Source organism: Gymnoscopelus microlampas (assembly GCF_963454915.1).
Source record: "Gymnoscopelus microlampas genome assembly, chromosome: 13".
NCBI classification, from domain to species: domain Eukaryota; kingdom Metazoa; phylum Chordata; class Actinopteri; order Myctophiformes; family Myctophidae; genus Gymnoscopelus; species Gymnoscopelus microlampas.
Window position 1 is genome coordinate 13644277 of NC_139950.1, and position 15000 is coordinate 13659276.

The 15000-nt window shown below is 43.4% G+C and overlaps 1 protein-coding gene across 2 annotated transcripts in view; it reads left to right on the forward strand.

The window, feature by feature from the left end:
- The first annotated feature begins 200 nt into the window (after positions 1 to 200).
- The window catches only part of LOC311059264 (uncharacterized protein), a 30343-nt gene continuing 15543 nt past the window's right edge, over positions 201 to 15000 (forward strand). Inside the window, exons 1-4 of one of the 2 annotated variants that reach the window (XM_084077016.1) lie at positions 201 to 670; positions 1078 to 2793; positions 8850 to 8973; positions 14337 to 14464. In XM_084077016.1, the coding sequence (XP_083933142.1) occupies positions 618 to 670; positions 1078 to 2793; positions 8850 to 8973; positions 14337 to 14464 (2021 nt within the window). In that variant the 5' untranslated portion in view covers positions 201 to 617. Of the gene's footprint in view, positions 671 to 1077; positions 2794 to 8849; positions 8974 to 14334; positions 14465 to 15000 lie in introns of both variants that reach the window. The other variant, XM_084077017.1, reaches the window with a different exon arrangement.

Genomic DNA, 15000 nt, shown 5'->3' on the forward strand with positions numbered 1-15000 from the left:
AATAGCCGATTTATATAGGTTTAAAGGTCTCATGTTATTAGCCTATATTCAAGCTATTATTATTATTGCTATATATATATATATATATATATATATATTATTATAGTTGCTTCTTTTGGGCTTGTTTTCATAGACCGTTGCTTGTTTCTTTCCCACAAACCTGGCAACACCGACCGTGGGGGTATTTTCCAAGATGGCGACCAGCCGTGGCCGGAGGAGCGCTCGCGCTGCAGACACACACACCGGAGGGATTTAATTAACACCAAACAAAACCTTCTTAAACACACCGATCTAAAAGGACACGTATTAACACATTATGACACAGTAAGAAAGAAACGGGACGCGAGAATACGCTATTAAACATCCCCCCGCGCGGTGAACGTTTAACGTTATAATAATGTGGAGTTATCATTATTAGCATGTTAGCCTCCTGTTCTTCTTCCACCGACGGGGACGACGACACCACCAGGAGGACCCGTTGCTGCCGGAGAGCTAGGCCGTCGGAGCAGCACTCAGCACCGGGCTACGGAGGAGCCGCGGCCCGGGGCTGAGGCTTCGCCTCCTGGGGGGGACTAGTGGCTTCGCCTCCGTGTCCATTCCTTAGGGAGGTTGACAACATGATGGAGACGGAAGAAGAAGAAGGGGAAGGTTTGACACTCGATAATAAGCGGTACGTTTCCCTTAAAGACCCCATTTGCCCACCCCCCACCCCCCTTTTTTGCTACTCTGTACATAATAGTGTTTTATTTGTGATGATGATATTGTATTTTTGGTGTTATTTTTAATGCTATGTTGATGAATTGAATACATAGATAGGACTCAATGGAAACAAGTCCACTGGACTTTTTTCTACTCTGTACATATGGTGTTTTATATTTGTGATGATATTGTATTTAGGTGTATTTTCTTATGCTAAGTTGATGAATTGAATACATAGGGCCTCAATGGAAACAAGTCCACCAGCCACCAGGACTTTTATTTGTGTTGTCCTTTTAGACTTTTTGTTGTTTGACTGTTGTACCTCATGCTGTTTGCAATTCTGTCTAATAAAGTATTCATTCTATCAATCAATCGCAGTGTCCACAACAACACACACCCGGCCGTTACTGAGGAGGAGGGTGACGGAGGGGTTGGGGTGGATGTAGACCCGGGGAGTGAGGAGGAGGAGGAAGCAGAGGATTACCCGGGTCAAGAGGAAGAGGAGGTGGAAGGAGAAGAAGAGGGAGAAGCGGGGAAAGGTCGTATTTACGTGACCAGCAACGGTAGGAATGTAAACAGAGACGGCTGCAGCAAACCGGCCCTGCTGCTGCAGGACGGAAACGACACCATCGTGTTGGATTTGGTTTCAGCGCCGGAGGAGGAGGCGGAGGGGAGGAAATGCCTCTTCCAGGAGGAGCGACTAGCGCGAGACAGCCGGGTGAGCTCAGCCATAGACCATGGCGCCGGTGGAGACCTCCTCCTCCTCAACGGATTCACTGAGTCACCAGAGGAGGAGGAGGAGGAAGAGGAGAGGAGGATTATGGCATCTCTGGAAGGAGGAGAGGGAGGAAAAGGAGAAGATGGAGTGGCGGGTACAGCAAAGGAGGCAGGAATGGCACCACCGCCCGCGGTTCCGTCTTCTGACATGGACCATAGTGGTGTATGGGCTGGGGAGGACGGGGACGGGGACAGGGACACCCCATGTGCAGACGGTGTTGGCACCGAGTCGGTGACCTCCCTCGCCCACGCTCTGCTGCCCTGTGAGCAGGGCAAACACCCGGAGAGGAACTGTGCCGGTGGTGGGGTGGAATCATTGCCTGTGTCGGACATGACGTTGCCCAACGGGGACGTGGACGACCTGAGATACGGCGTTGGGCCGGGCGGGGACACGTCCCCCTGCAAACAACACAGGGACGCTTTATTATCGGACCCTCGGACAAACTCTGAGTCTGAACCCGTGGTTGTCGGTCGTTTGTGCGACGTGGACGGTAAGGAAATAATAAAATTAGCAAACGGCGGGTTGCACCTTCCGAACGTGGCGGACGCTACACGTGACCACCCCTCCTCCTCCTCTTCCTCCGACTCTGAGGAGTATTTCTCGCAGAACAAAACGAATGTCCCCTTCGACGTGGTCTGTGTCGTGCAGCGAGATTCAAACCGTCAACCGGACGGAGAATCGCCGGAAGAAAGCGTACCCGCCGGGTCGTGTGTGAATAGCCAAGGTGGCGGCGACAAAAACAACCACAGGGGAGAGTCGAACTCCGCCGAGCCCCCCGCCGGGGAAGAAGAGGAGACCGTTCAAACGACTCAACTCTCGCTCCCTCCTTCCTCCCTGGTGGAGGTGGAGGAACAGGCATTGGACCCTTCTTCTCCTTCTTCTAAGGAGGGCCCTCCCACCCCGGACGATTTAAGTGCCAAACCCCCCTCGTCTTGTCCGTCGGCGTCTACCCTCTCCAACCTCACCAGCGACAGCCACGGCACAGAGCCCAGCCCCAGGGAGGAGGAAGGTGATGAGGAGGAGGAGGAGGAGGTGGAGGAGGACTCTGGAGAAGGGTACGCAGACTTCAGTTTGCCCACCAGGCCTCAGACTTTGAGGACTAAACTCCCCAGTGTGTCGGTGTCCCTGAGCTGCGATGCCACGCCGCTGTCACCCGAAGAGGGAGGAGGGGGAGGGGGCTTCTATTTTGGAGGAGAGGAGGGGTTCGAGCCGGGCGGCCGGCGGCAGAGCGCCCCGGACAACCTCTCGGAACAGAACGACGCCTCGGAACACAAGCTGATGCCAAAGAGGTTCGGGATTGCCGACTTCTTCACCAGGTTAGTGCATACAATGCATGCACACACGCACACAGTCAAACACACAGAAGCGCGCGCGCAGACACACACACACACACACACACACACACACACACACACACACACACACACACACACACACACAGAGACAGGTGGTGGTGTTGTGGGTTACCATGGCTATCCTCTCTGTCAGCCTCAATCAATATCGGAACACATGTGTCCCCGCGGAATATACACAGGGTACACCAGCAGCAACACACACACACACACACACACACACACACACACACACACACACACACACACACACACACACACACACACACACAGACACACAGACACTTGTACATTGCAGTGAGACACCTGTATGGTGCAGTGACACAGATACCTGTACGATGCAGTGAGACACCTGTGTGATGCAGTGAGACACCTGTGTGATGCGATGCAGTGAGACACCCGATGCAGTGAGACACATGTACAATGCAGTGAGACAGATACCTGTGCGATACAGTGAGAGACCTGTGTGATGCTGGTGCAGTGAGGCACAGTGTACGGTGCAGTGAGACAGATACCTTTAGGATGCAGTGATACTGATACTATGATACTGTATGGTGCATGCTACAATGTAGTGAGACAGACACCTGTGTACAATGCAGGTATTTTTTTTAAACTTTAGTGCAAATCTTTGGATATAGATTTTTAAAGCGACCTTGACATGAAAAAGTTTGAGAACCACTGATATTATAGCAACATAAGTTTAAAAAAAAACTGTTTTAGAAGACATTTGTAGAATCCCCAGAAGCGAAGATTTGCACACATTTTCCACAATTTAAAAATAGAAGATCTACAAGCTCATAGCGCTTGTATAAAATGGACACGGATGCTTTCCCGGTTTGAATGGGTTAAACTGAGAGAATGAGAGAGAGAGAGGAAAGTGGGCGATGTAATTTGAGATCATGTGATATATGTATGCTTTTATTGTAGAACAAGAGAGGAGAGATGTAGATAGAGAAACCAGATCCTCTATTTAATCACTCCCCAGTTCCATTGTAACTGATCTAACAGTCTTTCTCTCTCTCTCTCTCAAAGATTGTATGTTACTTCTCATTATCATCTACGTCGGGTGGAAACCTCATTTATCCAAAACTGTTACTTTTCAGAATTCTAATTGAAAAACAGTAAAAGCAGCAGAATGACAAGCTCCAAAGCTTTGGAACTTGTGATCAAGTAGGGCAGAAAAATAAAGTTAGAATTTGGAGATGTACACAAGTACAATTCTTTGGTTTCAGTTCCTCTAGTAACAATCACAACAATAACAAAAGAAGGAATTGAGAATAATAAGTAAGTTAAGAAATAGCATATCATGTGCATTAATCACAGCACCCTTTGAAGTGCTTTGAAGGTGCTTGTGTGCAATGATTCGTCCGACATCTAAAATAGATGTATGTATATCGTCTCTACGGGTGGAAACCTCATATGTCCAAAACTGTTGCTTTTATGTTCTAGAATAGCAAAAGTTTGCAGATTGACGAGCTCAAAATCGCCTTGTTTCGAGCTTGTAGATCTGCTATTTTTGAATAGCCAAAGTATAAAATAATGGTTATACAGTAGCTCAAATTTACAATGACACAGATGCGTGCTTCCCGGATTGAATGGGTTATGGTGGCATCATGGTTGTTGGTGCCACCATGGTTATTTCAGAAACGACTGTTCTACTGGGGGTTTTCGCGCACAACCGTCTCTATGATTTACAAGGAATCTTGTATGCAGTGGTTCTCAAACTGTGAGTCGGGGGTCCCCAAATGGTTTTGGGGGGATCCCCATGGTTTTGGGGGGATCCTCAGATGATTAACCTTTTGTGTAACATTGTTTTCTCACTCAACAGTAACCAAGTGTACAGGGTATCTGCATGTGTCTAAAGTGACAATTTGAGGACTTGTTGTAAGACCTTGTTAATGCCTATAAAATAAAAATAACACAATTGCTGCCTCAAACTATGCTATAAAATGGTCAAACATCGGCCAAATTGTCAAATATCCAAGAAAGAGGCAAAGCCAAACTTGTGAAAATAGGCACATGTGAGCTTGTATATCAGCTAGTTTTGCAATATTTATAATGCCTCAACTCCTACAATTCCAAGTGTTGTCATGGTGGGGGGGGGGTCCCCAGTTCAAATATGATTATTTTGGGGGGTCGCGGCCTGAAACGTTTGAGAACCAATGTTCTATTGTCCAATTTTGGTGAGCCTGTGCAAACTGCTGCCTCAGTTTCCTGTTCTTACAGTTAGCTGACAGGAGTGGCATGTGGTGTGGTTTTCTGCTGCTGTAGCCATTCTGCCTCCAAGTTAGAGGTGTTCAGAGTTCAGAGATGCTCTTCTACATACCTCGGTAGGCCTGTCACAACTCACAATTATTACATAATCGCCAAATTACCGGTATTTGAGATCATCGCAATATATTTGAGCACAATCGTCATAATCCTACTAATCGTTTCCATGTTGAAAAATGTCACATGTTCAAATTAAAACGTTTGAGAACCACTGGTATTGTGAAGTCCACATACCAGCTCTGACAGTGTGAAACTGTTCCAAAATGTGATGGAAGCGATTCCAGTTCCTCAATGTTGCTTTAAATTGAGATATTCAATGCCTTTTTACAGTTTTTTGTTCCTCTTCTGTTTGTACCCTTTCAGTAATGTTTGTATGTGCTCTTTTTTTTATAATTTTGCTTGTTTTCTGTATGGGGACTACGGATGGAAATTAGCATTCTTGCTAAATCTGGTGTATTTACACGCCATTGTATGTGTGGTGTTCATTAATATGTGCTGTCCCTTCCCACATCAATGGAAATGAAATCAATGCTATAGAGAGATTTTCAAGTAATGGGAGTCCACTTGTCTCTCCAGCTCTTTAGTAAACAGAAATTGCATTTTCAGGTCAGGATACAAATGTTATCCAATTAGGAGAGAGAGAACTCATACAGGATGAACAAGTGAAATTTTAAGTGACACAAAGAAATAAGCAGACCAAATTGCAACTGTGTTTGTGTGCGCGCTCGTGCATTCTTGTGTTTGTGTGTGTGTGTGTGTGTGTGTGTGTGTGTGTGTGTGTGTGTGTGATTGTGTTTAGGAAGACGGGCAACAGGCCTAAGTTAGTAAGTCTATCATACATCTGATCACCTAGATCTGCTACTTTAGCTACTTTTTTATTTGAATCCTGAGAAGTAACAGTTTTGGACATATGCGGTTTCCACCCGACAGAGACGATATACAGGTACATACATCTTATTTAGATGTAGGACCAATCAATGCACACAGCACATTCAAAGGGGTGCTATCTATGATTAATACATACTTAGCCATTTCTTAACTTATTACTTTTATTACTTTACTTATTCTCACTGCCATTGGTCTAGTGGATGACTGGAAGTGCTTGTCATGTGGCATCTGAAACTTTTTTTTATACAATTCTGTGGCCTTTATACTGGCATAACATCTGTTGCATTATGTACTGGATCAGTGGTTCTCAAAAGGTTTTTAATGTCAAGAACCCCTATAACTATGAGAGTGTACAAAATGGAATCAAATGGACCCTTGCAGGTCCATTTGATTCCATTTGTTCACTCTGAATTACAGACCTGTAAGGGTCCATTTGGAACCCCCCCAAGGAGCCCTGAGAGGGTCCCTGACCACACTTTGAGAACCACTGTCCTCTGGGCTGTCTGCATGACTCTGTGCAGTGTTTTGTGGTTGAGGTCAGTACAGTTAGTTTCCCATACCAGATTCCTCTTACTTGGCCTCTCTCTCTTTATTGTCCTATCATTCTCTCGCTCTCGCGCGCTCTCTCTCTCTCTCTCTGAAACCTTTGCATTGTGGGGTTTGCGACCCATGTCCCTGGTTTAGGCCTTTCTATATAAACATGTACCTAGTTAAAATAAAGAAATAATCCAATCATAATAAGCACATGCAAGAAGCTCTAATCTAAACCAGCACAAAAGCAATAACAAATTATTGTCATGAAAGCAATGACGTTAACGGTTTAAAACGTGCATAACATATTAGTGTTGTCAGCTTTGGTTTGATTTCAACCAGTATTTTACCTTTTCATTTAATAGTTTGAGATCAGTTTTATTTTTTATTTCAGTTGGTAAGGCATTCCACAAGTGTATCCCTTTCACTGAAAAAGATGACTGAAAGTGGTTTTGCTCTTTGCTACCCTGCAGTTGCCATTTGCTGATCCCCTTGTGGTGACTCTTATTAGTGCTTGTCTTTGTCATATAAGGACAGGACGGGGCAGCAGTGGGATTTCTTTTTTCCCACTGCTGCTGGGATTTTACTTTTTTACTTAAGTAAAAGTATCAATACTGCAATGTAGAAACACTGTTACAAAGTTCTGTATTAAAAATGTACTTGAGTAGAAGTACAAAAGTATTGGAATCAAAATATACTTAAAGTGCCATTTGTGTACTCATGCAGAATGTCCCGTTTCACAAGGTATCATACAATGTATTAAAATCTTTTGAAAATAGACAATCTACAACCTCAACGCGCTGTGATGTGATGCGTTGTGAGCTTGTAGATCGGCTATTTTCAAATACCGGTAGCCAAAGTTTAAGGCTGAAGTGGTTAATGTATGTTTTATAATCAAAATCTACAAAGTAACTAGTTACTAAAGTTTTCAAATAATTGTTGTGGAGTTAAACGTACAATATTTGCCTCTGAGATTTAGAGGAGTAGAAGTAAAAGTATTGGAAATATTGGAAGCAAAGTAAAAGTACCTCTTCAAAATTGTACTTAAGTAGGCTACAGTTCTTGAGTAAATGTATTTAGTTACTTTCCACCACTGGCAGTAGTCCACCGTGTGTCTATTTACAGATCACCCACATCCTCCTATTTCACACATAACTACAGCCTTTTGTTGTGTGACTGACAGGCTAAATGACCTGCCTGACTAATTGACAGTCTGTGTTGCCTTAGTGTGTGTTGCCTTAGAGAGTGTGTGTGTGTGTGTGTGTGTGTGTGTGTGTGTGTGTGTGTGTGTGTGTGTGTGTGTGTGTGAGAGAACAAACAAAGTCCCTCTTCTTCCATTTCTCCATCAGACTGAGACAGGAAACAGCCCCAACGATTCACTGTGAGTCTGAATACAGGAAGTCAACAGTTGATGGTTCAAATCCTCGTATGGGTTTCATTTCATGTTTTTGATGGTTTCAGACATCAACAGCTGGACACAATGTCACGCTCAGCTGTCTCAGCAGGCAGACAGACAGACAGACAGGCTGACAGGCAGATAGACAGATATAGAAGAAGACGGGCTGAAAGACAGACACGCAGACAGACAGTTTGGCAGACAGGAACACAGACGGGCAGCTGGACTCCAAGACTTGGAAGATGATATGAAACTGTTTCATATTCAGCATGCCTGCCCTCCATATTGTCCACGATAACACAGTTCAACAACATCATGGATCCATATTCTGTTTATTCACTGGAATCAGATGTGATCGATCATGAGTTGTTCATGTCCTTGATTAAAATAATATGTTAATATTATGTGGCGTTTGAGAGCTCCACATTCCTGCACGTACAGGCGCACACATTTGCTCTCTCCCTCAGTCTCTCTCTCTCGCTGATATAGTTTATTCTCTGTCAGTGGTACCCAAGCTGCGGGTCAAGACCCAAAGTTTGGTCACTAGAGAATCAATCTGGGAACCCTTTCGGCAAAACAATATAGGAGGGGGCACCATCTCCTTTTTTTGTGTACAGACAGGAACTCGGTTTGTCTCCACCCCTTTCTTAGTCCACTTCCTCCCGGGTTCTTCTTCTGTGTTTATTGCTTCTAACAACAACACTACATGTTTAGGGCGATGGTGTCTTATTGAGAGATTCCTAGGGAACAAACACTACATTGGCTTTGGGTGGCGACAACAAGCGCGGCTCACCCATTTCTGGGTCACATTGCTGAAAGGTTTTATTGTGCATCCCTGATCTCTCCATTCAGCTCACATTTCCCTGGTTCAACTGGTTTATAATATCAGTTGTATTGCTTTCACTATATCTCTCCGTCTCTCTGTCTTCTCCAGGAGTCTGTTCACTAGGAAAGCCAAAGAGCCCAAGGTGCCTCCATGCCAGAACGCAACAGGGTGGCGGCTGTTCGGGAAAACGTCGAAGGAGGACCCTCCCAGTCCCACCGCACAACAGTTACAGGTACACTACACACGTGCACAGACTCCAGCGCACGCACGCGCACAGACACATACACACAGATTTGTGCTATGCCTGTGAGGACATCAACATTTTAAGACAGTGATTTTATGAATGCCATTTATTTTCATTGCCATTTTTAAACGTAAGCCTAAAGCAAAAAAAATGCAGATCTGCAAGCTCACAACGCGTCACGCGTCTAATCTAACCCCCAACCTAAACCTTTTTTTCCCAATTGTAAACGTATTTCTCTAAAAATATTTTTCAACCATAAAACACTTTTTCTTTTGGTCCGTATAGTAATACAAACACAGACACGCACACACTCTCTCAAACGCTGGTTTGAGGTTACTGATGATAACAGTGGTAGTGGCTCAGGAGGTAGAGCGTCCGTCTCGAGATCCAAAGGTTCCGGGTTCGATCCCTGGCTCCTCTTGTCGAAGTGACCTTGAGCAAGACACTGCTAACTGATGCTGAGCCGGTTGGTTGGTGCCTGGCATGGCTTCCTCCGCCATCGTGTGTGTGAATGTGAAATACTTTGTAAAGCCCTTTTGAAGGGTCTGAAAGACTAGAAAGGCACTATATCGTCTCTGCCGGGTGGAAACCTCGACATACGTCCAAAACTGTTACTTTTTCAAATTCAAAAACAGCAAAATTAGCTGATCTACAAGCTCTAAAGAGCTTGCTGATCTGCTACTTTTGATACTTACTGTAGTATGTATGATCAAGTAGGGCGTTACGAAAAATACACAAAAAGTCAGAATATGGAGATAAGAGGTTTCTGCCCCGACAGCAACGAAATCAATGCAGTCCATTTACCATAACAGATTAGTCAGGTAAATCAGTGAAGATGCTGCTGAATCTTGGTCTCGAAGTGCAGCCCAACCCTGTGGATCCAAGCGAGACCGCAGGCGTTGTGTGTTGCTTCCTGCGTGTAAAGACCTTTAGAATACTGTTCAATAACTGATGGACAGAATGAGAGAGAGAGAGAGACCAGAGGGGATGTAATTGATTTGACCATTTTGTGTGTGTGTGTGTGTGTGTGTGTGTGTGTGTGTGTGTGTGTGTGGGGGGTTGCTAGGCAGTCCCTTTTTACTCTCCACAGCTGCAGCCCCAGCTGGTGCCCAACCCCCCCCCCCCCCCCCCCCGAGTACACACACACACACAGAAATCCATTCACTCATTACACAAGACATACTCATTCAATACCATCCAGCCGGATTCGGACCTGTGATGTTGTATGTGTGTGAATGAGACTGACCAGCTACCAAAAACCATCTGACCAGCTTTACCGAACCAGTCACGAACGATGTGACATGTGAGCTTGTAGAGTCTTAAGTAGTAAAAAAAAAACGAAACGATTAATCAATTAATTGGGTCAAAACATGGGTAATTGGTGGTCCCCAGATGATTTGCTTAATGAACAACATTGTTTTCTCTCTCAACGGTAAACAAACCAACATACACTACTGATTATCTGCACATTTCTAAAGTGACTATTTAATTATTAAGTATAATAATAAATTATACCTCTATTATACCTCTAAAATTCATAATTACTGATAATGATCAAAAGTAATCAGCTATCTGTAATATAAAAATGGTCAAACATTGGTCAAATTTAGGGTTGGACAGATGTGACGTTTCTGGCCGATATCGATATCCGATATAATAATTGCTGTTATGGCCGACAACCGATATAAACCGATGTTGAGATGATCTCATTCTGTATTAAAAAAATATATAATTGTGTCTGCAGGTTTAGGCAAGTCAGATTTAAAGGGATAGTTAACCCCCAAAATGACTTTTTTTATATTGATTACTCACCCCATGGAGCCTTGAATTCATGGAGATGTTTTAGTTTTTCTCGCATTCCTAAGCCAATAATGTGATGACCGGCGGAGTCTACGGTAAGAGACTCAAAGAGTACAAACCATTCTGTTAGTGTTTAGTGTTTCTGGGAAGCATGTAGCTGATGATCATATGACTTGAAGCATGGAGCATAGCAGCTCATCTGAAGAATGCTTCGTCTGGTCTCATGATGTTTTTTTATATGACCTATGGTCATATAACTAGTGGTCTAATTGTGAATCTATTATTTAATCGACAGAAATGTAATCAAAATACCCCATTTTTAGTCATGGAATCATGGATTTTAGTGATCTATAATAATGTAAATATTTAATGCTGTGCCATTTACAACTTCACTGAATGGTGAATGTCTTGTCTTTGTTCCATATTATAGATTTGATGTTTGTTTCTTTACACCTGGGTAAAAATAGAAAGATATTTAAAGATCATCCCTCATATTATGAGGTTGTGGTATAAAAAAAGTTTGAGAACCCCTGGTCTAAACATTATAATATCAATAAATAATCTGTACATTGAAACTATACAAACTATAGGATGCCAGGTCAACAAAGAAACCTGGCATCTGTCTAAATCACATGCTATCTAAATTACATTTTAATCTTTGCTTAAGCCTGCATGGTCCTCAAGCCTTGGTCAAAAAGGAGCAGAATGAGCAGATTGCCATGAGAAGTGCTGAGCTCGGTTGTTGGAAGGTGATAGAAAGACTCTGACTTAGCACCTTGGAAGACACTTGGAAATGTACTTTGACTATTCAGAACCTGTGTGTGTGTGTGTGTGTGTGTGTGTGTGTGTGTGTGTGTGTGTGTGTGTGTGTGTGTGTGTGTGTGTGTGTGTGTGTGTGTGTGTGTGTGTGTGTGTGTGTGTGTGTGTGTGTGTGTGTGTGTGTGACTCCAGCCTGATGAGTCATGAGGTAAAAGTCAGCCAGACAACACAGATGTTAGGACACGTCACACAGGAGAGAGGAGTTGAGATAGGAAGGAAGGAGAGAGAGGAGGTGAGATAGGAGGGAAGGAGAGGGGAGGTGAGATAGATTATCTGTTCTTACAGAAACAACCCTTTATACTTCACTGAGCGCAGTACCCCACGGCTCTACAGATGAACTTGATTTCAGACTCAACAGGTCCATATAAAAACTGAGATACAAAACAGACAACAACACAGAGATAGCCTGAGTACCAGACAGATTTCACTCCATTAAAGCCCAGATCATTTAAAAACTTTGCCTTCAGTGTTTCCAGAAGAACGAGGAATACCTTGTATCACTCTGTGATCCCTGTTAAGACACATTATTTAATCATTTGACTCCATCAGTCTACACCAGCGGTTCTCAAACTATGGGTCACGGGAAGGTGCCGGTGGCGACTGTTTTTTTTTTGTTGAGCGGTGTAGCCGCTCCTATAAGTGGGGTTGGGACACCTCATTAGTACACCCTTCGCTGTACTGTGATTGGCTCATAATAGCACACCCCTCTACATTAGTACACCCCTAGCTGTACTGTGATTGGCTGACTCTATTCAACACTGTGATTGGCTAGCGAGACATATGATGAAATTAATAACCTATAAATAGGACTATGCACTTAAAAAAAAAACTTTTTTTTTTAAGTGAGCTTCCATCACTGTGATGACCACTGTGATGACCACAACGCTCACTTGACACTGGGTGTGATTTTTAATAATGAGGGGAGGGGGGTCCGTGTGGGGTCGTGGCATAAAAAAGGTTGCGTCGCCCGTTCTACACACATCTATACGTACAATTCCTCAATACAACATGAAAGGTTGGTAAATTACTGGTCACAAACATGTCATTTGCACTCGTCCAGACTGAAAAACTCCCGCACACTGCCTTCAAATGCAAAAAAGGATTTAATGGGAAACGTTTCGGAACAGACCGAAACGTTGTTGTATTCCCGTTAAATCCTTTTTTTTGCATTTGAAGACAGTGGACGGGAGTTTTTCATTCAGTGGTGCCCTCGTTGGATCTTTTACACACCTGTCGCCTTGTAGGTGTGCAAAAGACTTGCTTTTCACTTGCACCCTTCCACCTTTTCAGCAATATTCAAAATGCATCATTATATGCCACCTGAAGTTCTTTCAGCTTTGCATTACTATATCGGCACCACAAGCTGAGTACAATAGGCTTTAAAAAGTGCTATATTAACATATACTAAGCCCGGTCTAATACCTAGCCAATAGAAAATCAAAACTTATTGACACATCTAAGATTAAGAGGTCTCTCCAGTCAAGTGTGTTACTATAGCCTTTTTTGAACTATGCAGTCTGGATTGGAATGTGTTTGATTTGTGACTAAAGTGTAGGAAAAACCAGTGGAAAGTTGTTTCCCTGGTGGCTATTTACTGAACTGCATTAAAGGATTAAACAGCTGTCCATATCTTCTGCCAAATGCAACACCATGCACGCACACACACACACACACACACACACACACACACACACACACACACACACACACACACACACACACACACACACACACACACACACACACACACGCATTGTGGCTTAAATAGGGAAGATCCAAGTGCATACACATGCACAAAAAATGCACACTTGTGCACTTTTGGTTGCTTAGACAGCGTCTGTGTGGTTGCGCGCACACACACACACACACACACACACACACACACACACACACACACACACACACACACACACACACACACACACACACACACACACACACACACAGCTCTTACAGTTGCTTGGTTGTGTCATAAATTATGGCCCAACTGTAGGTATGTATAGTGTACATACATACCTACACATATACACATACACCAGTGTTCACAAGCCAGAAGCCACACATCATTAGAACATTTGGACACTAAAATTACATTTTTCATAGAGACAAATCGGAAGAAAAACTAACTTTTCTATCGACCTTCCTCTGTCCTAGCTCACCACTCTTGCATGATCTAGCATTCTAGCACCAAGAGACGACTTGTGTACCATTTCGCCACCTAGTGGTGAAGCTTGGGTAGGGTTGTGTGGACTACATGTCTGCTATACAATTACAATACCAGGGGTTCTCAAACGTTCTAATTTCAAGGACCACCATATCTCTGAGAGTGTACAAATGGGTCCATTTGGTTCCATTTGTACACTCTCCGAGGTTCCATTTGTACACTCTGAGGTTCCATTTGTACGCTCTCAGAGTTACAGACCTGTAAGGTCCATTTGGAACCCCTCCAAGTAACCCTGAGGATCTCTGGTCCTTGAGAACCACTACAATACTATGTATGCAATACTACTACAGTATTGATTGAATTTGTTAATCAAAAATTATATGGAGGAAAAAAAAGGAATCGTTAAAGAAAAAAAAACATTAAGGAATCGGAACGTTAAAGAGGGAATTGTTAAGATTCGAAAGTATCCCTACTCCCTACCATCCAGTGTTGGATGGCCTGTCTTCCTCAATGAAGTATCATCTTTGACTATAAGTGACGTTAGTTCCTGTGTTGTTGTTCTGTGTAGGAGGACCAGCTGAAGGGCTCATCTGAACTGCCGTGTTCACAGCGCCCCCCTGTGGCTGCGGGGAAGAGGAGGAACCTGGAGTTTGAGCCCCTCTCCACCACAGCTCTGATCCTGGAAGACAGGCCACCGTGAGTCTCTGACACTTACACTAGGCCTGTCATAATTATTACATAATCGCAATTAGTCGCATGTTTTTGTATGTAAACTAACTAAACTTTTATGATCGTGACACAGCTCTTCTTTTGACCTTCCCTCCCTATTTTGGGCAAACGTTTAAAAAAATGTTACTAATATGTCATGATCGTAAGAGGGATCTACATGTAAAATATTAGACTCTGAGCTGTGTAATTTGTTTTGCCAAGGAGGTGCATAAAAACACTCAAGACAACAGGATTTAAAGTAAAACCCAGACACATACTATATCTCCAATAGTGCATAATTCTTGACATGCTGTTGATGCATGTATTTAATGTAATGGACCACTGCACTGTGGAATATATATTAGATTGATTCTATAATAAAATACTATAATATTTTGGCATTATGTGAACGTTTAATGTAATTTAGAACAAAAATGTCAGTCTAAAAGATCAGTGATTTATACCTGAAATGTCATGTTTATTGTAACTTGATTGATTGATTGAATGCTTAATTAGTCAGAAAT